This window comes from Lissotriton vulgaris, chromosome 5 (assembly GCF_964263255.1).
Source record: "Lissotriton vulgaris chromosome 5, aLisVul1.2, whole genome shotgun sequence".
Classification (NCBI taxonomy): Eukaryota; Metazoa; Chordata; class Amphibia; order Caudata; family Salamandridae; genus Lissotriton; species Lissotriton vulgaris.
The window spans coordinates 1,785,399,100-1,785,425,640 of record NC_141693.1 but is presented as its reverse complement, the minus strand read 5'-3'; the positions used below and the strand labels follow the sequence as shown (position 1 = coordinate 1,785,425,640).

The following is a 26,541-nucleotide window of genomic DNA, read 5'->3' as shown; positions in this document are numbered from 1 at the left end:
CGAAAACCGGCCCTGTCACAGAGCGCGGTCGCACCTCTCCCCCCTCCCCTCTCCTCACAGAGGGGGGAAGGGGGGCCGGCTGAGCACTTTGCCAGGGCCGGTTCTGGTTCCCAGTCCGGCCCTGAACACTTCTGCCTACTAAAGGAAATGCAATTTTTGGAATTTTGAAGTGCAGGAGCACTTTAAACCCAGACAGAGAACCGGCTCGTCTTTTGTTCTTAATTTGGTTGTAAATGTGTGTTGCCTCACCCGCCTCAAACCCTATCTGCTGCGAGTTCGGCCCCTCTTCCACCCTGCTCTTGCCATGAATTCTTGCGTCAGCATCCCAAATCATGTTCTGAATTTCTGCGGCGGGTCTGCAGACTTTTCACATACTTTCCATGAGTCATCCGTGGAATCCCCCTGCCGCTTTGGAAGTTTGCCACAGATGCGTGACGTGGCAGATGCGCCGCGGTGGGCGTAGCAGCAGAATAGCCCCCTTTGTGATAACTTTGGCGCGCGAGGCCTGGCCTCCTCGTGCTCAAAATGAGGCCTTTGTGCGAATCTGACGTTGTAATCTGCAATGATTTTTATGCACAGCCTCCCCAACTTGATGCATATTCATTTTACTCCCCACACCATAGCCTTATTAACGCACTGGCAAACTATAAGTCTTCAGGAACAACACACACAAGGAAGGGAAATCCATTCTGAAAGGTTAATCTGAACAACACTGGCAAATAATGACAATGTAACTGTTCAGTAGTGCTTATAGCGCCTAACACTGAGCCCCATGTATGTATTTATTAAGCGTGGGCTTTCTTGCCAGGCTAAGTGGCACGAAATGTTTTGTAAATTACAGGACATGATGTCTGACTTTCCATCAGAAGGGGGCTCATAGGAGCAATATGCAAAGACCTATTCAGATTAGACAAATGCACCTGGACTATCCGGTTATTGAACTTCTATTTAATGATTATTGTCTTATATAATTATATTATAATATAATAATTCCTATTTGTAAAGCGCAAACATATCACCCTTAAGGGTCTCAAGGCACTAGGAGTGTCGGGGAGAAAAAGTGAACTATTGCCCAGAGTCACATGATGCTGAGCTGTGGTTAGCTTCAGGGATTGAACCCTGCGCCCTGCGCTCCTGTGTCAGCCGCTCTGGTCGCTGCGCCACACTTCTCCCTTAATTACTGTCCGTTAAAAATGGTCTGAATTTCCCCATCCCCGATGTTATGGGGGTACTGGTAACTTCAGCGGTGATCAACATCTGCCCATTATGAGTTGGACCTCGATGGTCCACTCAGGTAGGGGCTGCTGGTAATTTGTAGTGAAAGGATGACAAGGCACATTTGCCGCTAAGGGTGGGGGGGTGGGTTCTAGGGTTCACTTGTTTCCGATTTAGTACATTTAGTTTCCCCCTCCATGTTTTTGATATTATATTGTAAAGTATAACTTACTCTGCCACCCTGCATTGCTTAGGATCTCACATATTACATCACTCATGACATGTTATATGACATCATTGATAACATCACTGGTATCATCCAGTCATCCTGACAGCATCCTTTAGGGTTAGTGGACTTCACGTAGTTTAATACAGTACATCTCTGGCCAATTTTCTATTACTGATCACGTGATAATGGACATAGCCTTTGACCACATGCTGGACACATAGCATAACTGTCAAGACGTCCACATTTGAGGGGATGTTATCCTCTTTTTACCAGTATTCACACGGCTAACAACAACATATCGTCCTATACTTCAATAAGATTCCCCTTTTTAAAATCAATAAGATCAGTACGACTTTAACCCTTTCATGCTCACCCAGAGCAACTCTTTAAATGCAAATTTCTCATAAAATAACTGAATGAATTAACACCAAATTACAAAAAAAGCATGCTTTCTGAATAAAATTTGATGTCACTCGTTCAGCCTTATTTTCAGTATCGCTTCCCCAAATTTCCTATGGGAAAGTTATGTTTTGGGCTTCCCCCCAACTGGTATTCATGGCCACCCCATGACAAATCACCTGAAACTTTCTAGGAAGGAGCTGGGTTGGATGAACTTTTTTTGTAGAGAGTGTTATGAGGATTAATCAAGAGGCATGACAGTTACTAGCAAAATAATACATATTCCTTCTATGGAAACTCTGCCTTAACTTTAAGTGATGATATAAAATATATATATTTATTTTTTGGGAGTTTTATATAGTGCGAACTTGACCTGACAGTATCAGGTATCAGAGTGTTTTACATGAGCATCAGTTGCGTTATACAAGGACACATTCATTTTTGTTAGGCACGGGGAGATTAAGTGATTTGCCCAGAATCGCAGGATGTTTAGTGTCGTTACCGAGACTCAAACCCCCTCCCCAGATTTGAGGTTGACCACCCTAGCCACATCCTCTCCATATATATATATATATATATATATATATATATATATATATATATATATATATATATATATATATATATATATATATATATATATATATATATATATATATATATATATATATATATATATATCCATACTAATATAATAAAGAGAGAGCCCAAACCTTTGAGGCGGGTAATCTCAGGAACCACAGCACCAATCACAACACCCAATACAGCGTTGGAAAGGGCAGCTGCAGCAGAAGGACATAGGCTATGCAGACGCCCACCATATACATTTAAAAGGCAAAAGAACTGTGCCAGCAAAGTAGTCCCTTGTGGGCGTGTTTGCGTTGTGCTGTGGGCGTGTGCTGGGGGCGTGACAAATGCTGGGGGCGTGTGGTACATTCCGCCCTTCATGCCATGTCTCATATCGTGTGCTAATCCCACCCTGCTCCCTTTGAACACCCCTGCACCCCATAATCATAACCCACCCTTGCTCCTTAAAATACCCCAACACCCTTAAACACTAACCCATTTTTACCCTATAAATATACCCTGTACCTCAAAACCCAAACCTAACCCTGAACCCTAAAAATACCCCTGTACCCCAAAACCCAAACCTAGCCCTGAACCCTAAAAATACCACTGTACCCCAAAACCCAAACCTATCCCTGTACCCCAAAACCCAAACCTAGCCCTGAACCCTTAAAATACCCCTGTACCTCAAAACCCAAACCTACCCCTGAACCCTAAAAATAACCCTGTACCCCAAAACCCAAACCTACCCCTGAACCCTAAAATACCCCTGTACCCCCAAACCTAGCCCTGAACCCTAAAAATACCCCTGTTCCCCAAAACCCAAACCTACCCCTGAACCCTAAAAATACCCCTATACCACAAAACCCAAACCTATCCCTAAACCCTAAAACTACCCCTGTACCCCATAACCCAAAACTACATCTGAACCCTTAAAATACCCAAACACCCCAAAACATATACCTCAGTACCCCAAAACATATACCCCTATACCCATACTTACCTTATCCAAACATTAAAAAAAATCATGTTTTTACTATTCATGCATTTACAACAAATTTCGTTGTAAATGTATGCGTGGTAAAAGCATATCAAATTTAATGCCATGCGTTATAATGGCATTGCGAAGTCATGGTATGCGGAAAGAAAGTTGCAGAATAATGCGTGTTTACCCTTCCCCGGTAAGTACATTGGTGGCACGGCGGCCCACATCTCCAGCAACATACGCATATTTTTTCACCATCCATTTGAAAAATGCACATATCTCTCTCATTGATGGCCAGCACCGACATACACTTTTAGACACACCTCCCACCACAAGTTCTAGAATTGCGAACTTTAGAGCTCGGGAGCTACGTTCGAATCTCGGCATCAGCTCAACATCCTGTGATTCCAGGCAAATCGCTTTGTCTCCCCGTGCCTACCACAAATGAATGTGTTCTTCTGTAATGTAAATTGTGCTCATGCCATGTTGTCGAGTTTGCGCTATATAATATTACAAGGAAAAATAAAGTAGGGAAACTCGAGTTCACACACTACTGAATGCGCACGTTTAAGTGCATCAGCAGCGCACTGTGAATCAAAGCGTTTCACAGGCCTGTCACAGATAAGAAATCCTACAAAACAATATACTACTGGCCGGCAGCAATTCATACCCGGACAACGTCGGGACGGGCTGCTAGTATATATATATATATATATATATATATATATATATATATACATATATACATATATATATTCTCTGAGAAAACAAAGGTTAAAGTAACATGATAGTTGGGTGAAAATTTCAGCGACAACGTAATGTTTTAAAGATATAAAACTGAAATTCAGCAGTTATAGTTATAGTAAGTAACTATAACTCATGCCCTAAAGTAACTATACCAGTCACAGTTTTCTCATCAATACTTTTATTGCATATGTTGCAACAGTATTATCAATGATCTCACGTATCATGTCATGAGTGATGCCAAATTTGGTGTAAGTCCATTCAAGCGTTTGGGCTGTAGCTGTGTCTAAAGTTCCTATTGAAAAGTGAAAGGGGAAAACGTGGTTTAGGACCACTCTGTTTCTTGCTCCCCACTTGACTCTTGGCTTTCCAGGAAGGAGCTGAGGTGGAAGAACATTTTTTGTATAAGATTCACGAAGATTCATCAAACAGCGCCAAAGTTATTAGCAAACCAAAAAAGGCTTTTCCTATGGAAACATGGTCCTAACTATAGCTACCCAGGTGATATATCTATACCTTGTGGAGTGGGAGGTCTCAGGCTCAGAAAAAAATACTTGGATGTCTCCTTTTAATCCAAGTGAGCCTGAAATGTCTCCCTCTTGACGCTTAAAATGGAGTCTCCCAGGCTCTGCACAAGCAGTTTGGCAGATGCAATGCGTGATGAGGAGGTTTTCTTTCAGCACTTGGAAAATGTTGTGATAAAGAAGAGCCAGTACAATACCTACATGTGAAATGCCCCATTACTCAATGTGTTATTATTAGTAAGCACTATTTGTAGAATCTCGTTTTGATCACATAGTTTTACACTTGCTATGTTGACTGATCGGCTAGGAGAGTCTGCGTGTCGCTAAACTGAGCTTCAGTATTGCATTGTGTTCCTAGGTAAGCATAACATTTTGAAACAGACCACAGAGATAATGATGTTGCACTGTGCCAGAAATTCAGGGAATCATAGACCCCTTCATTCAGATTTGAAGATCCCATTACATTATACATTATTTTGAGGCCAAAAATTCACTATTTTTTTATGTTTTTTAAGGAAGTTTAGACTGTAATGCGAGGCTGGGAACGGTTATGTCTGGTTGATGATGACTCCAAGTCAGCAAAGGTCTATTAGTCCAATCCAGGTTTTCTTCTACAAGCATTGTAATCTAGAATGTTACACCAGATGGGGCAGTTAAAGTGAACATGCAAATCCCTGAATGCACATGGTTAGTAAAAGACTGAGCATGTCAGGAAGGTTGTGTCTCTGATAACATGGAGTCATCTGGTAACACTGGGTTTAGTTCGGTATATAAGGTACAGGTTCCAGAGATGCGACAGTCCCAAGGTCTCAAGCTAGAATAGATGGCCATCAACCAGCAACTCATCGCAGTCCTTGTCCTACACATACAGAAAGCTGTGCCTGCCATACCTTGGCCAAAAAACATACAGAAAAACAAATCATACACTTTATTCGCTTGTAATCTGAATCCACTGGCGAAAGCACCTCTCAGCATAAGACTAAACTTCAGCGACATGATACTCTTCGGACTGCCAAAAAATCCAACCTGGTTTTTTGTGCATGTAGGAGTGTGGTGCTAAGTCCAATAATTACTTTTGTGGTGCATCTGGTTCAAACTTGAGTTATCTCTTGAGCGTGATCATGCTTCGCACCAGTCGTCATAATCCAGTGCTCGACATTGACATTATCAAACTGTGCAAAGGCACTGGTGGGCTGCACTGGCAAGAAACCATTCTGAAGGCACACGATGATCTTGCTGGAGTCCTACAAGCAACTCTGCTCATGGTATGCTGCTCCCGAGCCACCACAGAACCTGATTGGTCAAATGTTTGGGGTCTAGCGTGTCGATTGCGATTGTCCAACGAGCCCTTTAATTCAGCTGTGTCTTTATGTATTTATGAGTTCATGCCCAAACTCAACTCGGTATCTAACTGCGGTTGCCAAACTCTGGGTAGCCTGAAACATAGGCCACAAGATCACATCTAGACATTGGAATCTTTTCTGGCTCTTTGACACTGAATTCCAATTAGTCATTTGAAGATCTCAAGATGCTGGTCAGGAGTTTGAATCAAAATGAACTTACCTTGTGATGTAGATTGCTATGCACATTCAGGTTTTGTATCAGGAATTACAGAATAGTAATTCTGAGTCAATCATGTCCCAGTGGCATTCCTAAAGCTGATTGGCTTAAAGGTCCTCTGCATAAGGATAATGGGAAATTCAGGTGGGTCTTTCATCATTTGAGAGTTCAGAACTTTGTTTCCAGCTAGCAAGGATCCAGGAGCTCCTTAATACTGAGGTGCCAAACAAACCTATTTCTTAATGTTGGCAACATTCGTCCATTTCTTAACTCAAATACTGAATCTCATCTAACACGGCGCAATTTTAAATGTATTTCTTTTTTTCTTTTTAATGCCACCAACAGACATTCGTGCAAAGGATGCAGTGCTTTCCTTCTCCCTTTTACACCCACCCACCTTGAATCGAGCATGTCAAGGAATCCTCTAAAATAGGTTTGGCTGCCTTCCCATGGATTGTTTTCCATACATCAGGAAATGCTTAATGCTCACGGAAAACAATGGAGGCCAGGATTCCATTGCAGACATTCCCCAGGAGTCCAATCTGCTCAAAGGGTAGGGTGGGGAAGTCAACAGGAACTCTGCGTTATGGGTATGTAGGACCGCAGCACTATGTCCACTTGTCGTGAGAGTGTGCTACGTGAAAAAGTGGTGCTTTTCGATAAAAAACCCTGGTGTGCGTCTTTTTTTATAGTTTTTGTGTCCTGGAGTTTACTGCTTTTTAGAAGCACTCCATGTTCCTGACAGTTAACATTAGGGCACAGATAGTGCCAGATTCTGCCCCCGATGCTGTCGCCCTACCTTAAAGGGCTACATCCACTCATTGGGAGGGTTGTTCTTGCTTCTGAATTGACCACTGAGTTAAGGCTCTTATATCGACGTAGTTAATAGGCACCAATTTGTGGTGAACTGGTCCAAAAGGGATTCAGGAGATCTTGTGATAGGCAGCTGTCACTGTAATGACAACTAGTGGGCAGGACAGTGGCAGAAAGAGTTGCCTGGCACACTGTGAGGAACAGTGATTTTAGAATGTAACAAATGCCATGGAGTCCAAACTGTGCAAAGATTCAGGAACCAGCATTAATGAACATTTGGAGGTAGGATGTGGATTTGAATGTAATGTAACAGGGTTTATGAGTTAATTGTGTTCCTATTTATTAATTATCTTGATTTTTAGCAACGAACACTGTTTGACTCATGGTGTACTTTTTAGGGACATGTTCACCTTCTTGCAGCCATTTTTCAGCTATCTGAAGTTGGTTTAAGTACTTACGTTTAGGAACCCCAAATTGTGCTCCTCTATAATTTTAGAAATTTGTGTAGAAAAATGCTTTTCTTCTCCATACGTTGGGTGGGATGATTTGAAACTGAATGAATTGTGTGTCTTTTATGGCCAGACCTGAAATGGCCAGGCACATTTGTTTTGGGAGACAATATCAGAGATGTGACTCCAGTGGTCTGCCATTTTGTTTCAGATGTTTTAGTAAGGAGTGTTCTCATTGGCTTATGTCAATTATGTAATCAAACACAAATAATGTCAGAGGTTTCTTGCCAATACGATGCATGCCTGAAGTTCAGAAACCCCATCACTAAGCCTTCTGGTATGTATTAGTATTTATATACCGTAAGCTGAGCTAGGGTGCAAAGAGCAGTGTACTCTATGGGGGTGTTGGGAGATGATATAAGATCTTGTACATCATGTGATGATTTAAATCTTTGAATTGTACAATTACGTTTCCCATATTGACCACTGTAATTCATATATTAACATTGTTTTTAGGCACAGAGATCGCGTGATTTGTACAAAATCAGCAATTTTCCGTCAATTACTTTTGGGTTCCAAATTCAACAGCTTAGCCACTAGACCACAGTGCTTGCCCACTATAAATATGCATACAAGTCATGGGAGAACTTAATATCGCTCCGTCTTGTATCACTGCCCTGCTACTATGGATTCTCGTGCGCTTTGAATTACTTAGAATCTTTAGTTGTGAGTCTTAAATACAAAGGGGCCACTGGTGTGGTGTGCAGATGTGCCAAATTGCCCATTATCATGTAAGACACTGTCAGTCAGTCCTGATCAAAAGTCTCTTTGTAAGCTCGCATTTACAGCCAGAGACGCACATTCGGCTAAGAACAACTCCAAATATGAGAACAGAACGTGCTTTTGGGTAAAAAGCCAGGATTAGCTAAAAGTGATAATCTTAACATGGGGCCAACTTGGCAGCCAGGCTGGACCTCCTTTAATTAATAGATCAGATCCCTCCCAAGTGATAACGAACAAATCTTTGGCCCTAAATCGTGTTTTTCCTAATATGTGCAACGAGGGGGCTGTTTACGCCTTGCTTAGCAGTGGCACTGCCTACAGACCTATTGTTACCAATTCTTCAAAATATACATAGAACGGTTTGTGGCTCCGCACAGAGGAGTATTCTCAGTGACTTCGTGATATTGGCTGCCTTTTATGGAGTGCAGCATTGCAATGCACGCACAATTATTTTACATCTCAAGAGCACACTGAATCATCACACGTTATTTGCCTTTTATCATAAAGGAACATAAAAAGAATGCAATCTTTTTTTTTACTACAACGGATTTCTTTTAAAATATTCTAATTGTGAAACAGAAGCCAGACTTATTGGCTTTGCCAGTGCTTGTTCTAAGGTGGGGCAGCGGTGTTCGTGCCACAGCAGCGGTTTGTGAAGCTCTGACCTCTGACACTTGGCACGGATACAAATACCTCTCCCTTGACTCAGAGAGCTAATTTAGTCCTCGAGTGGCGCACACGTCCCTAGCCCTCCTCGGTTGCTCATCTGCACCCTCCACCCCCTGGTGAGTGAAGACTCTTCCCGTGTGAAGAGGAAGGGTGGCCAGGTTAGGACATACATGACTTACGGCCAGGTTAGGACATACATGACTTACAGACTCCACCGCAGGCTTACTGGACCTCCAAGGGCACACGCCTGTGACATCACACCACTCGGTGAGCCATGCCAGCCTCGCTTCTTTGGGACATAAGCGACATTTAGACATTTACACCTCTTTCAGAGGGGCATCTCACACCCCCACCCATGACCCCATTCTGTTTCCTTTTATTCTATTCAATCCATACAGCTCGAAGATTATTTTTTTTAAGCGATGGATCTAGTAGTGCTTTTAAAACTTGCCTGCCTCTTGCCCTGTAGTTTCGCCCCCCCCCCCCCCCCCGCGCACTCCCTAGAAATAGAAGGAGGACTTCAGTCGGATCCCTGTCTCTTCAGTCATTGCCCCGCCCTCGCGCCCGGTAATGAGGATCAGGTCTCAAGACAGATGCTAGAATTTTTTATACGCGCAGACGTTTTCCATTCCGAACTACAGCATATGGCCTAAAAAGGACTTGAGGCTTCGGGCTGGTCCCCGCTGGTTTGTGAAATAAACAATCATGCAGAACTGACATGAGTGCCACGCGGACATGCAGATCTCAGAGCAGAAGCAGGGTGCCTTGCAGCACTGCAGCAGGAGCCAGAGGCGCTGGACCAGGGACTGGTGGCCTGCAGGAGGCCAGAGGCAGGCTGGATATCTACCAGAGTGCAGCTGGCAGTGCATGCAGTACTGGGCAAAGAGAACATGATACAGTTCTCCGCATCTCACACAGTATCCCAGTGAAAGATGCCCAAGTGGTAGAAATGTGCGCAAGAACAGATAATCTACTTGGCGCACAGGGGCACACAAGCTGCATAGCTGTTGGGATTAATCATTCCTAGTCCAAATTCAGATTCCAAGTGCCCAACTGGATGTCTCCCTCCCTCACCCCCATCAGTGTTCTGCCATATTCAAATGTGATTCTGAAACATGTCGCTGGAGTTAGGAGTCCTTGGGTGGGTCCCTTCAATGCCTCTTATGCGTTTCACTATTGGAGGGTTTCAGTAGACCCCGGTTCAATCCGAACCCCCTGTTGGTGGAAAACCCACTGACATCTGCCGGATGCTCTTCTACCCCAAGAAAGATTTAGCAGACTTGTATTCCAACACCAATTCACCAAAACACTGAGGTGCTATTCATACAGTGAAGTGTAAAAGCATAGGCGTAGCTCTACGACTCAGATGCTTCTATGCGCTATTTCCTAACTCACAAACCATGCGTACGGGTGTGCCCGAAGAGCCACGCCAGGCGCGGGGTTCAGGGTGCACTATTGCACCCGTGTGTGACTCTGTTTTAAGCCAAAGACGCAAAAACTATTTTCCTTTCCTTTTTTCTCAATGGGGAAAACATGTTCCTTGTAAAATAAGCCCTTCCGTTACACCCCCACAAAAACTAGGGACTGGCGGGTTCCTCTATCCAACCTGGAAGGAGAGTGTACATTTCCAGCCACTTCCCAAATGGGAAGTGGTCAGATTTCAGTTTGTGAATGCTCGCAACGTACTAGTTCCTAAACCTACAAGAGAAACCACGATTTACTCCGCCCTCTTTCCCACACCTTGCATTGAATTTACTACTGCACATTTCTCCACGCTGGTGGTGGAGTCATCTTATGCTGACATACAATCCATGTGTAAAATTCTCACAGGTGTAAATGATGGAACGTTTGGCCATAAACACAAGTTTGGAGACAAAGACCGTTGAGTGTGGTCTACATTGAGTGGAATGGGTCTTCTCATGGTGGCACACAGAAGCCACAAACACAGTGAAATAGGTAACAGAAGCACTGGAGAGAGGCTGGGGACTGCGGACTCACCCTAGCAGATGACACCTTACCACAGAGACCACCAAACCACAGCCTGACCCTGTCTACCTCCACGAAGGATCGGTCGCCAGCAAAATGATGGGTAGGTATCATCTTGAAGGACAGCCTCTCTCATTCCCCTTGACTGAATTCACTCCATTATTACAGTTGAGGGAGGGTTGGACATGATAGGGGCTTCCCCAGCTTCTCATGCACAGCATAGGCCGCATTAGGAGCCCTCGCTATACAAGCCAAGCACGACAAACGGAGTGGCATGCTACCCATCCAACTAAAAGCGCTGTGTATTGAGGGGTGGCCAAGAAGCGCTTCAACCAGTGCAAGTACGGTTCTTCACTTCCATGCCTCGATCAACAAAATTGATGAGGGACTAGAAGGGAAAGCGCGGACCGCAGATTGCAATCATTTTACAATACATACAACATATATGAATATGTTGAACTTTAACATGCACAAACACAGGCAGTCGAAGGACCTCTGGAAAAGGCGTGTAAAAAAGATGTCACCCTCAGTAGTGTGATGATTACTTGAAGACAAGCCCTGAAAAATAAAGAGACCGAAGACCCTCCACAGAGGAGGTGCCAAGAGGGTGCAAAGGTGGCAAGAGAAGCACTCTGAAGAGGGAGCGTAGCACTGAAATCTGTCTATCTGAAAGTGTGCTCCATCAAGAACATCTACTGGCTCAAGGACTGACTACCTCACCGCCAGCCACGCCTGGATGCCAGGTCCCTCCCTCTAGCCCAGCCTGGATGAAATTGAATTCATTCCTCCATCAGCAACATGAGCCAAGCTGGGACCCTACGAGTTGCTTTCATTAGCTGTATGCATGCAGGCTTCAATTCTCAATAGACATAAAGAACTCAGACTCAGCGCTGACAGCGACCTCTCTGTCGAGCTCACACTGCAAAGAAAACCGAGGCAGCCTTATACAAACTCTCGCTTGTACACAAAACACATCCCCAGCTCTCAGAAACAGATGCCAGAAACACTGCACAAGCCCTGGTCCTCCCTCAGCTGGCTGGTGGCAATGTCCTACTCACCAACTTCCATGACTCCGCATTGGCTCCACGGTATTGCCACCACCCAATTCATCACAGGGTTCAATATATAGCACATCACTGCGAGAGTGATGAATCTACAAGCACTGTCCATCAAAGACTGCATCATCTTTGAGGCTTGAACTTACAAATCAGCCCCACCTGCTTGAAAATCATGACATTGGAAGACTTCAGAGGGAGAAATGCAAGAATGAAAACTGGAGACAGTGTCTGCACCAGGACCTGGATTTCATGCTCATCACTCTCGAAGTTCAGAACCGAACTAAAGTCTTTTCTCTTCAGAGATCGACTCATCTGGCATCGACAAGGACCTCCGAGCTCCTCTCTCAGTGAGCCCAACAATGAAGAAACTCTGCCCACCCAACTCTCTCCTTTCATCCTAGACCCTGACTTGCTCCTTAGTCTCCACATGAGCTAAAATGGTTTCACTTTCCTGTTACTATGTAACGCACTGCACTGCTTTTCACATTTGCTTGAATTTTTGGAGGACAAAGTCAGACATAGAATTTATACATATTTTGTGGAGGAGTGAGAAGAGGTAGACAGTAAAATACCCAAGGGTATGAATACAGTTGAAGAGATCATCATAAACAAGGGGAAGCGTTTCTATAGACCAGGATTACTATAAAAGATACACTGAGGAGTAGCTCAGAATTTGTAGTAAATGCCTAGACCATCTTTGGAGCAAAAGTAGCAAAATAATAACAATCATTGGCAAAGTCAATGCGTCTTGTCTTTAGGACTTCTTTGCCAAAAACTGTTAGCTATGTTGTGCAGCATGATCAAGATGGAAAGCTAAAAACAGGAAGGTGCTATGATGCAGCCATGCGATTTTGTAGGCCTGAGCATGCTGTATTGCGCCACTTGATTTCTGTTTAAAGATCTGAGATGGAACAGTAGATTAAATATAGAACAAATAGAAGTAGCACAAAAGTGCTTTTAAGTTGGAAGGGTAGGAGGTGATAGGCTGGAGAGCAGGAGGGTTGAGGGAAGCAATGGGGAGCGGCCAGGGGAGGGGAAAGATATGACTTGTGGCAGAAGCACACAAGTGAAAAAGCAAAGTGGGGGAGAAGCACACAAGGATGCATGAAACACAGAGGAGGCGGGGGAACACTGGGGCAGGAGAGAGCAACACAGAGCATAACAGAGGATGGAAATTAAGTACATGAGGGAAACATCTGGAAAACACATGCACTGTCATGGAGTGCTAATCCAAAAAGAAAAATGCAGATCCCGAAAAGTGAGTGGTTGAAGGACACAAGTAAAGATGCTATGTTCCAGGGGAAGGGAAAACACAGCAGCGGAAGGTAAGCCCACACAAGGAATTAATAATAAGCAAGGTGAGAGTCAAAATAAAGCCAACCAATGGGAAGCAATGGGCGGGCTCTAAGACCACTGCAAGTTCACCCTAGGACGGTCTTTTCACAACCAGACAGACTGAGCTGTGTGGCAGGCGAGACCAAAACAATCCCAGATCTGGAGAGAAAGATAAGTCTGTAGAGTTATAGTAGGCAGCCCTTATGTGCATTAAATACCTATGTTTCTGTGCATCAGCCACCCTCTGCACTAGGGCCCGCTGACAAGTAAAGCATTTGCGACATATTACGACACATATGAGAGCTTAATGATATTACAAACAAGATGTGGATCCCGATGCAAGGTCGAGGGATCCAAGTGAAACCATAACATTCTCATAGTTTATGTGCTCATCTGTGCTTCTGTGTTTATTTATTTGCATGCTGTTGTGGGTTTGGCCAAAGTTCTCCTCGGTGGTTTGTTGGGCACACTAAATTCCTCGTAAAGAAGCCGCCATATTGGATCCCTGACAGCGAGGCGCTTGTCTGCGTGTCCAAAGTGTGTAATACAACATCCTTGTGGTGAGGTGGTTCTCTCAAGCTCCTGTGCCTTCTGTCCATGTTGGGTAAAACAAATATGCCCTACTTTTTACCCTACTCCATGGAACATGCAGTTTATTGAAGCCTAAGATAGTTCTTTAGTTATTATGCAGCACATTCAAAATAATTTGGAAAGCAGCAGTTTTTAATACAGAAAACAATATGATTTAAGCTATTGTGAGGAAATGTGGGTGGCATTGAGAAAATATTCCCCGAACTGAATGCAGGGTGGAGCTGTCGATAGAGCAGCAGGTGCAGTAGCACCGGGCACAGGAGCTTGAGAGACCCACCACACCCCAAGTACCAACCCGCGACTGAAAGATGCCATTGTTTCTTGCTCGTCTGAAAGCACCCTTGTTAGTTGACTGTCTTAAAACCCTAAAGTTTGACTCAAACTTTATGCGACGATGGAACAAAGGCCTGAGATTTCCCGGGTAAATTTAAGTCCCTCCACCCGCCACCCGCCACCCTCCACCCTCCGCCCCCCTCCAGTCCTCACCCCCTCTCCAGCAGGGACTTCTACTCCACGCCCTGACTTGGCAACAGGCAGTAATACCGCCCCCTCGCGTTGTGGCCCCCGCACATTCTCCAGCGCTAACTCTGCATCAGATTAAGTGGCGCCTAACAAGGGGCCTTGAGAAGCGGCCAGGGAATGAGCGCACGGCAGTGGGCGAAGGGGCGCGTGAGCGCACTGCAGTGGGTGAAGGGGCGCGGGCACTTGTGTTATATACACTGGTGCACGGAGTGCTGCAGTGCAGTGGGCGAAGGGGCGCGTGAGCGCACTGCAGTGGGTGAAGGGGCGCGGGCACTTGTGTTATATACACTGGTGCACGGAGTGCTGCAGTGCAGTGGGCGAAGGGGCGCGTGAGCGCACTGCAGTGGGTGAAGGGGCGCGGGTTCTTGTGTTATATCCACTGGTGCACGGGGCATTGCAATGGACGAGGGGCCGATTGGACTTGTGATATTACTACTACTGATGCAGTGGGCACTGTAAATGGCGAAGGGGCACGTGCACTTGCACTATATCTATTGGTGCACGGGGCATTACAGTAAGCAAAGGGGCGAGGTACTTGTGATATAGTCTGCTTTGCATTGGGTGGAAGGCGCGTCACTGGGCATTGCAGTGGGTGGGAGGGGCACATGGATTTGTATAGTTGTACTCAATTTTACTGGTGCACAGGGCAAAGCAGTAGGAGAAGCGGTGTGTGCACTTCTGCTATGGATCACGGGGTAGGGGCCCCCTCCTTCATTCTGAGCTTGTTAAGTGCATCACACAGTTTATGCAGCGCCTCCGACGCACAGATATTTTCACCAATCAGTGTACAAACGCCTTTGCACTGCCCATCAATGCGCGAACGGGCAGGCTCATGTTACGTATCCTCCTATCTAAACTGGTAATGAATGTCAGGGGTATAGAATTTGCTGCTGAGGCTTTTGTGTTAATCTGCAGATAGGCACACTAGTAGGGTTAACTCGGCCTTTCATCCTTCTGTGGTCGAGAGACCAGTAGCATTCAGTACTTAAGCACCAAGAGGAATGTTGGTTTCTGGTGCCGTAGACTACTAATCGGACGCGCTGCTCTGAGGAAGGGGCCGTTACAACGCGTACCATAGACGGGAAGAGGGGGTGCAGCCGATGAGCGCAGATTGAACTGGAGGGGGCTGAGAAGCGCTGCGAAGCGGATACTTTGGATATACTTTAAGACGTTGCCACAAAGAAGAACAAGAACACAGGAGAGTGCACAGCGCCTCTCCCTGGGCAGAAATGCAAGTTCGTCTAGCTATCTTGCTAGTTTCTCCTGGGCGACACGCAATACACCCACTCCCAAATCTGCTTTTCTGCAGGGGGGGGCGGGGGGGGGGGGGGCGTAGAGCGGTCGTGCTGTGCGCTCAGCTGTATCCACTGGTCTCACCCATTCGCTCATTCATAACTGGACCATGCTGTGTTATCTTGGACAGATAGTCAATAGACATTGCTCAAATACCAAACGCGAGTCTTTTCAGCAAAATATTACAAAAAAAGACAGCAGGAAGAGTAAAATACAAAAACGCGAGCATGCATGTACACAACAATATAACAGTCTTCAAAGAAGAGAGTTTCCCAGATAAACCAGAAAGGACTGGGTATCAACGTAATAACAAAAGCAAGATTCCTTTCTGTGTTGTACTGCAATTTAATGACCAACTGGTCTACTAATAGTGTATTGTATGACTGGCTAAATTGACAGGCAATATAGGCACTAATTTTATACTCCACACTAGAATAGTTTTGTTTCTCTCAGCTGTTTATTTTTACTTGGTTAAAATTCATATACATTTCACAGAAAAATTTATATCAAGCATAAAAACATTTGTTTTGAGCGTTCCCTAATCTAATACAGAATTGATCCTATTCTTGTTATCGCTCAAAAGCATAAATTCTTAAAATTTTACAAATTACATAGTAAAAAAACCAAACTTTTCACATTTATTCAATAAAAAACTCATGCACTATGTGTTGAGTCAAGGACCTCTTGACTCAACACATAGTGCATGAGTTTTTTATTGAATAAATGTGAAAAGTTTGGTTTTTTTACTATGTAATTTATAAAATTTTAAGAATGTATGCTTTTGAGCGATAACAAGAATAGGATCAATTCTGTATTAGATTAGGGAACGCTCAAAACAAATGTTTTTATGCTTGATATAAATTTTTCTGTGAAATGTATATGAATTTTAACCAAGTAAAAATAAACAGCTGAGAGAAACAAAACTATTCTAGTGTGGAGTATAAAATTAGTGCCTATATTGCCTGTCAATTTAGCCAGTCATACAATACACTATTAGTAGACCAGTTGGTCATTAAATTGCAGTACAACACAGAAAGGAATCTTGCTTTTGTTATCACAACAATATAACAACGTTTATTAAACCTGGGGTGCGTCCAGATGTGTGGTGAAGTAAACGACCCCACTGGGGCAGCAGGGGGCTATAACAGCTGGGCGTGGGCAGCCAGGGGGCTCCTGAGCCCCACCCTTCCCACAGCCATCTGAGGTTACGGTGCCTCGTGTCAGCTGTGAGAACACTCTGTTCAGTTTTTTCTTCGTATTAAGGTACCTGTAGTTGTCTTTGTCATAATATAAAACACAACTACCAGAAGAAAAAGAAGAAAAAAAGGCTAAATGTCTCACCTTAAACGGACATAAGGAAATTCACGGGATCACCACAGACCCAGTTCTGGGCTTCAACAAATTTCTGCATTCTGGGGTCTACAGAAGTGCCACACCTCAATGGAACCTGTTGGACTAAACCACCTGCTCTCAATGACATTTAGCAGGAAAGTCCATGAGTGGACAAGGGGTGCACTGGTGACAAGGAACCATTCCGTTACCATGGCCATGAGATAGCTTAAGACCCCTTCACGTAGTGGTCGTAGACATAGCCCTTGGGACACAGGACGACCCTGTCGCTCTTTTGAGGTAAGCGAGGCACATACTGGAAGACTATGGCTTTGATCTGGAGTTAGACGACGTGGATACCTGGTGGAGCATGATTTAGATACAGTGGTAGGCGTGGTGCATGGTGCATGGACCAAAATGAGCTCTCTGTCCATCTCTAACAGCAAGCGAGTCACGTACAAGGCAGGTTATAACTTTCAAAAGATGGTAAGCGAGGTGCCCTGGGTTGATATATGGCCTTTGTCGGTCTCTAGAGGTAAGCCAGGCGCTTGCCCGGTAGACCATGAGTTTGATATGGTGGTACGTGTGGTGCATGGGACATGGGCCGACCTAATCCCCTTGCTGGTCTCTAGAGGTAGGCGAGGCTCGTGCTGGGTAGACCATGAGTTTTATATACTGGTAGGCGTGGTACATGGGCCAACCTAAGACCGCTGTCCATCTCTAACAGCAAGCGAGGAACTTACTTGGTAGATCATAACTTTGAAATGGCAGTAGGCGAGGTGACATGGTCCAACCTAAGTTGTTTGTCGGTGTCTAGAAGTAGGCGAGATACCTACCCGGTGTCTAGAAGTAGGCGAGATACCTACCCGGTAGACCATGACTTTGATATGGTGGTTTGTGTGGTGCATGGAACATGGGCCGGTCTAAGGCCTTTGTTGGTCTTTAGAGGTAGGCGAGGCCCGTACCTGGTAGACAATAGGTTTGATATGGAGGTAGGCAAGGTGCAAACCTAGTAGACCATGAGTTTGATGAGGACGTAGGCGTGGCACGTGCCTGGTAGACCATTACTTTGATATGGAGGTAGGCGTGGTGCATGGGAAATGGGCAGACCAAAGACCTCTGTCCATCTCTAACAGTAATCGAAGTGCATTCTTGGTAGGACATGGAGTTGACATGGGTCTACCTAAGGCCTTTGTCGGTGTTTAGAGGTAGGGGAGGCGTGTACCTGGTAGACCATGAGGTTGAGATGGAGGAAGGTGAGGCGTGTACCTGGTAGATCATGGGTTTCATATGGAGGTAGGCGAGGCGCATGTCTGGTTGGTCATTACTTCGATATGGCGCTGTGAGACACGTACCTGGTAGATCATGACTTTGATATGGTGGTAGGCGTGGTGCATGGGACATGAGCCGACCAAAGACATCTGTCCATCTCTAACAGTAAGCGAGGCATGTACTTGATAGGACTTGGAGGTGACATGGGACTACCTAAGGCTGTTGTCGGTGTCTAGAGGTAGGTGAGGCGTGTACCTGGTAGACCATGACTGATATGGTGGTATGCATGATGCATGGGACATGGGTCGTCCTAAGGCCTTTGTCTGTTTCTAGAGGTAGGTGTGGCGTGGACCTGGTAGACCATGAGTTTCATATGGAGGTAGGCGAGGCGCATGCCTGGGTGGTCATTACTTTGATATGGCGCAGTGTGGCATGTACCGGGTAGACCATGAGTTTCATATGGAGGTAGGCGAGGCGCATGCCTGGGTGGTCATTACTTCGATATGGCGCAGTGAGGCACGTACCTGGTAGATCATGACTTTGAAGTTCCTCCTTCTCAGCAGCTCCGACTCGTTGACCTCCAGCTTCTTGATCTGGCCGGCCTGCTTCTCCAAGTTCTGCCGCACCGTCTTGACGTTGACGCTCACCTTGCGCACCTTCTCCAGCATCTTGTTGACGGTGTTGCTGGTGGTGGTGTGGTTCTTGGCCAGCTTGGTCAGCTCACCCTGGATGCTGGTCACCGCGCTCTCCATCTCCTGCTGCCGCTCCTCCAGCTGCGCCTGGGTCAGCTGGATCTGGTCCACCGCGCCGATGATCTTGTCCAACAGGGTGAGGACCATCACGCCGTTGATCTGGTCCGGCTTGATGGGCTCTGGCTCGGTGGGCTCGGTGATCTCGGCTGGCACCTGTTCCTCAGAGGTTTCGGAGTGGGTTGGCTGCTCCACAATGTGCAGGTCGATGTCCGCCATGGTGTCCAGGGAGGGCCAGAGAGCAGAGACGAGGTACTGGACCGGAGAAGGAGCTCGTCCCAATTGTAGACCCCTCGGAGGGCGCTTCGTCTGGGCTTGGGCCGGGAATGGAGAGCTCGGTGCGTGAGTGCGTGCCTGTGTGTGTCTGGGGTGGGAATGGCACCGCGCTGCAGAGCAGAGCGCCGGGACAGCCCTCTGCAAAAAGTTTCCGAGCTCGCTGGCGATTGGCTGGCTCCACCTCGGCTATATTCATGCGAGCCTGCCAAATGCCTTTCCCCGGGGCCCACCCTCGCTGGAATGATTAAAATAGTTGGGAGGCAGGCGCGGAGGGAGCCTGCATGCGAGTACATGCAGGCGCTGCCAGTCCAGGAATGCGCAGGGGGGAAGCTCGCGCCGCACGGGCCCTGCACCGGAGGGCGCGCGGAAAAACAAATCGATGGGTGGCGGCCGCTCACCGGAGCCCCCTTTCATTACTGCTGCCAGTGCAGAGCTTCTTTTAATCTGTTCCAGACTGGAGCGGACTGTGTGAAGGCAGGAGGCGCTACGATGCATTTTTATGATACAGGACAACGTACCATAATATATGCCACAACACAGCAGGACCTATTGTACCATAACACAGTGCAACATACCAACATAAAACAGGCTGTAATAAATCAAGCAATTGGTGGATGAGAGCTATATACAACTGTGCAACCCGAGAAAAACACTGAATAATACGTATCGTAACAACATAGCACATCATAACGGAATGTAACATAGCATACATCAGCAAAACATAATGTAACGTAGCATGCACAGAATAGCAGAATGCAACATAGCATAAAACAGCATAAAGGAATGTAACATAGCATAAAACAGTATAATGAATGTAACAGTATAGCACAGCATAACGGAATATAACATAGCATAACACAGCAAAGCATAATGTAAAGTAGCATGCACAGAATAGCAGAATGCAACATGGCATAAAACAGTATAAAGTAATGTAACATAGCATAAAACAGTATAAAGAATGTAACATAGTATAGCACAGCATAACGGAATGTAACATGGCATAAACCAGTATAATGGAATGTAACATAGCATAGCACAGCATAACGAAATATAACAGCATAACACAGCAAACCATAATGTAACGTAGCATGAACAGCATAGCAGAATGCAACATAGCATAAAACAGCATAAAGGAATGTAACATAGCATAAAACAGAAAAACATAATGTAACGTAGTATGCACAGCATAGCAGAATGCAACATAGCATAAACAGCATAACGGAATGTAGCACAGCATCAGACAGCATAACGAAATGTAACATAGCATAAAACAGCATAAGGGAATGTACCCAGTGGCGGCTGCCAACTTTGGCGAGTGAAGTGGTTTGCAAATGGGTGGTGGTTGGGTGGTTGGTTGGTTTTATAAAATGAAAACAATTAAGTAAATCAAATCAAACATTACTGTGGTTGCTACTGCGTCGTCCTAGCTCCGTCGTCTTCCCTCCCAACTCCAGGGCCCCAGTTAACTCTCCTAACCAATGCTGGGACTTCTCTCACAATTAAGTAAATAAAATCAAAAATTACTGTGGTTGCTACTGCGTCGTCCTAGCTCCGTCTTCTTCCCTCCTAACTCCAGGGCCCCAGTTAACTCTCCTAACCAATGATGGGACTTCCCTCACAGCATCAGAGCAGCACCAGGATTGATGGGAGCGCCAAGAGCACTGGAGGCTTTTGCATTCTCTAACCCAGCTGTCTTGAGAGGTTTAGAGTGCGTAAGGTGGCTGGCTGTCGCAAGACGGCGGCCAAAGAGAATTGCACACTTTAAACAAGTGCAGACATGGCCATATGCAAATCAGCCTTGACCCTGTGCCTCATGGGAACAGTCCGGCTCGAACTGCCAAGCCATGTCTTTCCTGGATCAGAATTAAGCATCCTAGGGCCGGTTTCTGGCTATCAGCCTTCATCAGCCAGGATAGCTTGACTCCAGTGGTGTGGAGAACCTGGGACTCACGTCTGAGCATACCCAGCCCACTCGGGATGACAAATGCAAAAGCAACAATTGATGGACAGAATGCAGAACAATGTCATACGTTCACCCCAGTACAAAGATCTGCCATTCAGCAGCGGTCACGCCCCCATCCTGACACTCTGTTCAGGATAGGGTGACAAAAAATAAAATGGTAATGAATAAACTCTATTACCATTTTATTTTTCCATCTCTGGGGTATTTCAGTGGGGCGACGCTCCTCTGCTATAACGGAGGAGCCACCCCTGAATGCAACATAGCATAAAACAGCATAACAGAATGTAACATAGCTTTAAACAGCATAATAGAAAGAAAGGGCCAAGTATTTACAGGATGTGTACAATATAATAATTATGCAAGATATAAAACATAACATACTAAAACAGAACAGAGCATAGCATAACACAATTAACATAAATTAGTAGGAAGTAATGGGTGAAATAAGTGGAGGATGTGTACTATATAAAAACGACAACATAACATCATTTAACATAACATCGTAATAGTAGAGAACGAACCAAGAAAGTGGCAGACGTGCATTATATAACAAACATTGGAAATGCCAATAGGTCTTGTTTTGGGACCTATCACCTTTGGAAATGCTTTATTAGCCACACTGTACAGCATCACCGATGCTGTGCAGCATGGCTAAAGGAAATTAACTCAAAAAGGTGCTATGATGTGGATCGTCGTGTCATTTTGTAGGCACGCGTACCATGCATGCGTGTGACTACAAAAGGACGCAAACAATTCAAAAAAATTGAATTGCTAGTGTGGTGCATGCAACACGTAGGGTCAGGGGGGTAGAAAAGTGACACAGAGGAAGAGGATGGGGTCTGTGGGAGAAGCAACACAGGGGCAGGGGCGGGGAGGAGAAGTAACAGATGAGAATGCAACGTGGGGCGGGCGGGGTGCAGCACATAGGCAAGCTAGCAACAGGGAGCCATGGGGTGCTGAGGAGAAGCAACTGGTGAGAGGAAAGGAGGGCACAGATGGGGCGAAGCAACACAGAAGGCGCGGGTGAGAAGGTGAAGCAACTGAGGAAAGAGCAATGTGGAGTGGGCGGGTGAGCAGTACATAGGCCAGACAGCACAACAGTAGGTCCTTAAAAGTGTGCAGTGGAAAGTCTCAAGTTAAATGAAAATGCTCCAGGCTAGGAATGGATGCTAGATAGACAAAGCAAGCCATCGAATAAGAAGCAAGCACATTAGACTGGCAAGAAAGACAGTTAAAATGCCCTGTATGCTTTTGGTAACCGGCCAGTGCTAAATTTGAGGCAGTTGTTGCTGGCGGAGCCCACTGGCACTCATTTTTGGGCCCGGCACTTATTTTTGCACATCAGCTTTTGACCACAAGCAATAGAGAAAAAAACACAAACAGGAAAGAAGGAGTAGGAAAAAAATCAGAAAAACCGCCACGAAGGGACAAAGCAGAGACCCGAAAGAGTGAGATAAAGGTGCAGCAGTATCTGGTAATGGTTAAAGAGGCCTGAGGTGAATTCAATACTACGCACCTCTGGTAGTTGGTGCACCGATTTTTGATAGCACAGCCTGAACAAAGCTTTGGGCACCCGCTCTCATTATTTCAAAAATTAGGCACTGGTGCATCCCCGCAATATGTCTCGTAACAGGCAGCACAGGTGCTGTCAAGTAGGCAAGACCATAAAACCATGTAACATAACATAATGTAAATATGCAAGAGCTTTCTGCTTTGCCAATGTGTTTTAGTCATGTTGTACACCAGCGTGGCTGACGTTCAGCATGGCTAAAAGTTAGTGGCGTGGCCTAGAGTGGATTAGAGTGTTGTAGAGTAGTGTGGAGTATGCAGGATGTGGCAGTGCACTGCCATTACAGACAACAAGCAGCCTTGTTTGTATTGTTGCCCCCAGTTTATTTACTAAGGGAATTAGTTTTGATTAATTAATTTTTTTAGCTGCACATGTGTGGAATGGCTCGGGCAATGTTTTCTTTTATTACAGGATAGTGCATCGGGTGAATGTTTGGGGAAAGGTGATTAGGAGCTTGATGGTTAACAGGCTCCTTTGGGTGAAGTGCGCATATTGAGATGGATGAGTGCCTTGCTTTGTTCAGCCCGACATGTGCACTTAAACCCTCGCCTACCTTCGCAATGTAGGAGCCCAGGGGATTGCTGCCACAGCCCACAAGTTTCCTAAGGAGCAGGGCTCGAGTCGGGGTACCACGCGGGTGGACGGCATCCCCCCACTTATTTTACCGGGTGGAAGCCGTCCCCATTGCTAAACAGCTGGGCTTCACTCTTTGGCCTCCCTGGGACGAGATCGGAGCTCACAGCATGCTGCGCTCATTACGCTACTGGTTTGCCCGACGCCGCGTTCTTGCTGCTCAGATTATCCAGCTATCCGTCCATGCGCCATGATCACCCGAGGTGTACTGCGAGGCACCTGGGCCTCAGTCTTTCTCGAAGTCTGGGTTTGAGTGTAAACCTCGTGTGCCCGCGCTGTAGCTGCATCCTCTGCTGTGACACGAGGGCTTGCTGCCTTCTATTGAAATCAGCATAGAACCCTTGGGGTCTTGCGTGCCAGCTCTAAAGTCCTGCACAGCGTGAGCGAGAGGAGGCAATGAGCCCGATTGTGCATGCCACCTTTGGTGATGTCACTTCCTGTCATGACATCACTTCCGGTGACAGGGTCCCTCCACTTCTTTTTTAGGTCGAGGACTCCGTCGCACTGCGTAAGTAGTGGGTGGAGCTCCGAAGATTTTATGTTTCTTAGTGCTCTGTCTGTGTGTGTGGCTCTGTGTGTGTGTGGCTCTGTCTGTGTGTGTGGCTCTGTCTGTGTGTGTGGCTCTGTCTGTGTGTCTGTGGCTCTGTCTGTGTTTGTGTGGCACTGTGTGTGTGTGTGTGGCTCTGTGTGTGTGTGTGTGTGTGGCGCTCTGTGTGTGTGTGTGGCGCTGTGTGTGTGTGTGTGTGGGGCGCTCTGTCTGTGTGTGACGCTCTGTGTGTGTGTGGCTCTGTGTGTGTAGCTCTGTGTGTGTGTGTGTGTGTGGCTCTGTGTGGATAGTTTTTTTTGTAGGTGGCTCTATGTGTGGGTGGCTCTGTCTGTGTGAGGGTGGCTCTGTGTAGGTGGCTCTATGTGAATGACTGTGTGGGTGGCTCTCTGTGGGTGGCTCTGTATGTGTGTGTGAGTGGCTTTGTGTGTGTGGCTCTGTGTGGGTGTAAATACAATAGGTCATGCATTTGCGAGTGATTAAGCTATTGGCATTGTAAATGACAATGCCATTTATTTATGATTTAAAGAAAAAAAATGTAATGAGCAATGCCAATAGCTCTACCTTTAATAATGCCGAGACCATTGCATTGTAAATGCTTGTTTGGACTTGTGCCCTGATAAGGAGTGTTGGCAGCACCTGAACCAGCCAATCATCGAGCTGCTCTCATGCTGATAAATAGCAAGGGAGAAGCGTCTAGATTGCCTCGAGAGTCACTAGGGTTGGGACTGAGGGCCAGGCTTCTGGTCAGACGTTCCATGCACGCCTGAAGGCAGAGTCATGACGAGTGTTTTCTCTGAGACGGACTGGGACTGGACGGTGTGTCACTCCAGTGTCGTGCCGTGGAACGTGCGCCACGTTAAATAACATTGGCACTGTTGGCACATTTACAGCCGTCTGACTCCTAATACAGTATGTATGTATGTATGTATGTATGTATTGGCATACTTGTATAGCGCAATGACTGTCACCCAACGGGTATCCTGGCGCTTAGACTTCAGTAATCCATACAACGATGTTTCCAGCTACTGCCATGCTTAAACTGTCCTAGGGAAACAATGTGTTTTTAAAGATTTCTTAAAGGAAGGGAGGTCTCCCATACTTCTCAAGGATATCGGTAGAGAGTTCCACAGTCTAGCTGCGGTAAACCTGAAAGAGCGACCTCCCATCCGAGTCCTCACAATCTTGGGAACTACTACCAAGCAAGCTGAGGCCGAGCGGAGAGATCTAGACGGGGTATACCAGGAGAACAAATCCTGCAATGGAGACGGACCCTGACCATGCAGGGCCCTGAACACCAAACAGAGGGCTTTAAAGTCAATCCACTGAAGAACTGGTAACCAGTGAAGATCCGTGAGTGCCAAAGAGGAAGAGTCAGAACGCCGGCACGAGAGGGCCAATTTGGCAGTGCAATTATGTACTCGCTGCAGTTTTCCCACCAAGGTGACACGCGCCCCCAGAAGTAGTGCGTTACAGTAGTCCAACCTACTTAAGATGATGCTACGCACTACCTCTGGCCTAGCTCGCACGGGAAGAAGAGGTAGAATCTTCCGCAACGTGCGTACTAGTGCCATACAGGTGGCCACCGTTTTATTCACGGACACATCCAGCTGAAGGTTGGAACCGAACATCACCCCCATGTTCCGAACGGAGTCAGCCGGGAGAATAGTGCCCTGAAAAGAGGAAGGCAAAAAATCCTGAGGAAGAGGCCTAGGGGTGCGGTCCATTGAGCAGTGCAACACCTCGGTTTTAGAGCTATTAAATTGCAAGGAATTGTGACTCAACCAGTCCGCCGTAGTTGTAATACAACAGTGAAAGATCTCTTGTAACACAGCCTCCTTTCCCTCAAACGAGAAGATAAGTTGGGTGTTGTCAGTGTAGTTGGTAACTGCTATGCCAAAGGATTTTATCAACTTAACCAGGGGGCAGAGGAAAAGATGAAATAAAATAGGGCTGATGGCCGACCCCTGGGGCACGCCCTGCCCAACCTGTCTGATGTTGGATTTGAAGGGTGGCAAGGCCACCACCTGGTGTCTGTTACCAAGGTAGGATACTAGCCAATCCAGGGCCAAGCCAGGCACCCCCACTTCCTCCAATCTCCTGATCAAGATTGTATGGCTGACTGTGTCGAACGCGGCCGACATGTCGAGCAGCACTAAAGAGGCTGCTCGACCTTGGTCGACACGCGTACGAAGATCGTCCAAGACAGTCACCAATGCTGACTCCGTCCCATGGGCTGGTCTAAAACCGAATTGAGCCACGTCCAGGCAGGCATTGGTCTCTAAGAAGCTGGATAGATGTTTTGTGGCCAATTTCTCCAGAATTTTAATTAGAAACGGAAGTAACGAAATCGGCCTGTAATTTGCTGGACAGGTGGGATCCAGTGTTTCCTTCTTCATGAGCGGGGAGACCACCGCCAGCTTCCAGCACTCCGGGACCCGTGCCGAGATGAAAGACTGACAGCATATTGCAAAAAGTGGCGG

General features: G+C 46.2%; 1 protein-coding gene across 1 annotated transcript in view; it reads right to left on the bottom strand.

Moving 5' to 3' along the window:
• Positions 1-19,564, bottom strand: part of CAVIN1 (caveolae associated protein 1) — a 127,167-nt gene extending 107,603 nt beyond the window's left edge. Inside the window, exon 1 of the mRNA XM_086924115.1 lies at positions 18,848-19,564. Within this exon, the coding sequence (XP_086780241.1) occupies positions 18,848-19,291 (444 nt within the window). The 5' untranslated portion in view covers positions 19,292-19,564. The remainder of the gene's footprint in view (positions 1-18,847) is intronic.
• Between the last annotated feature and the right edge of the window lie 6,977 nt (positions 19,565-26,541).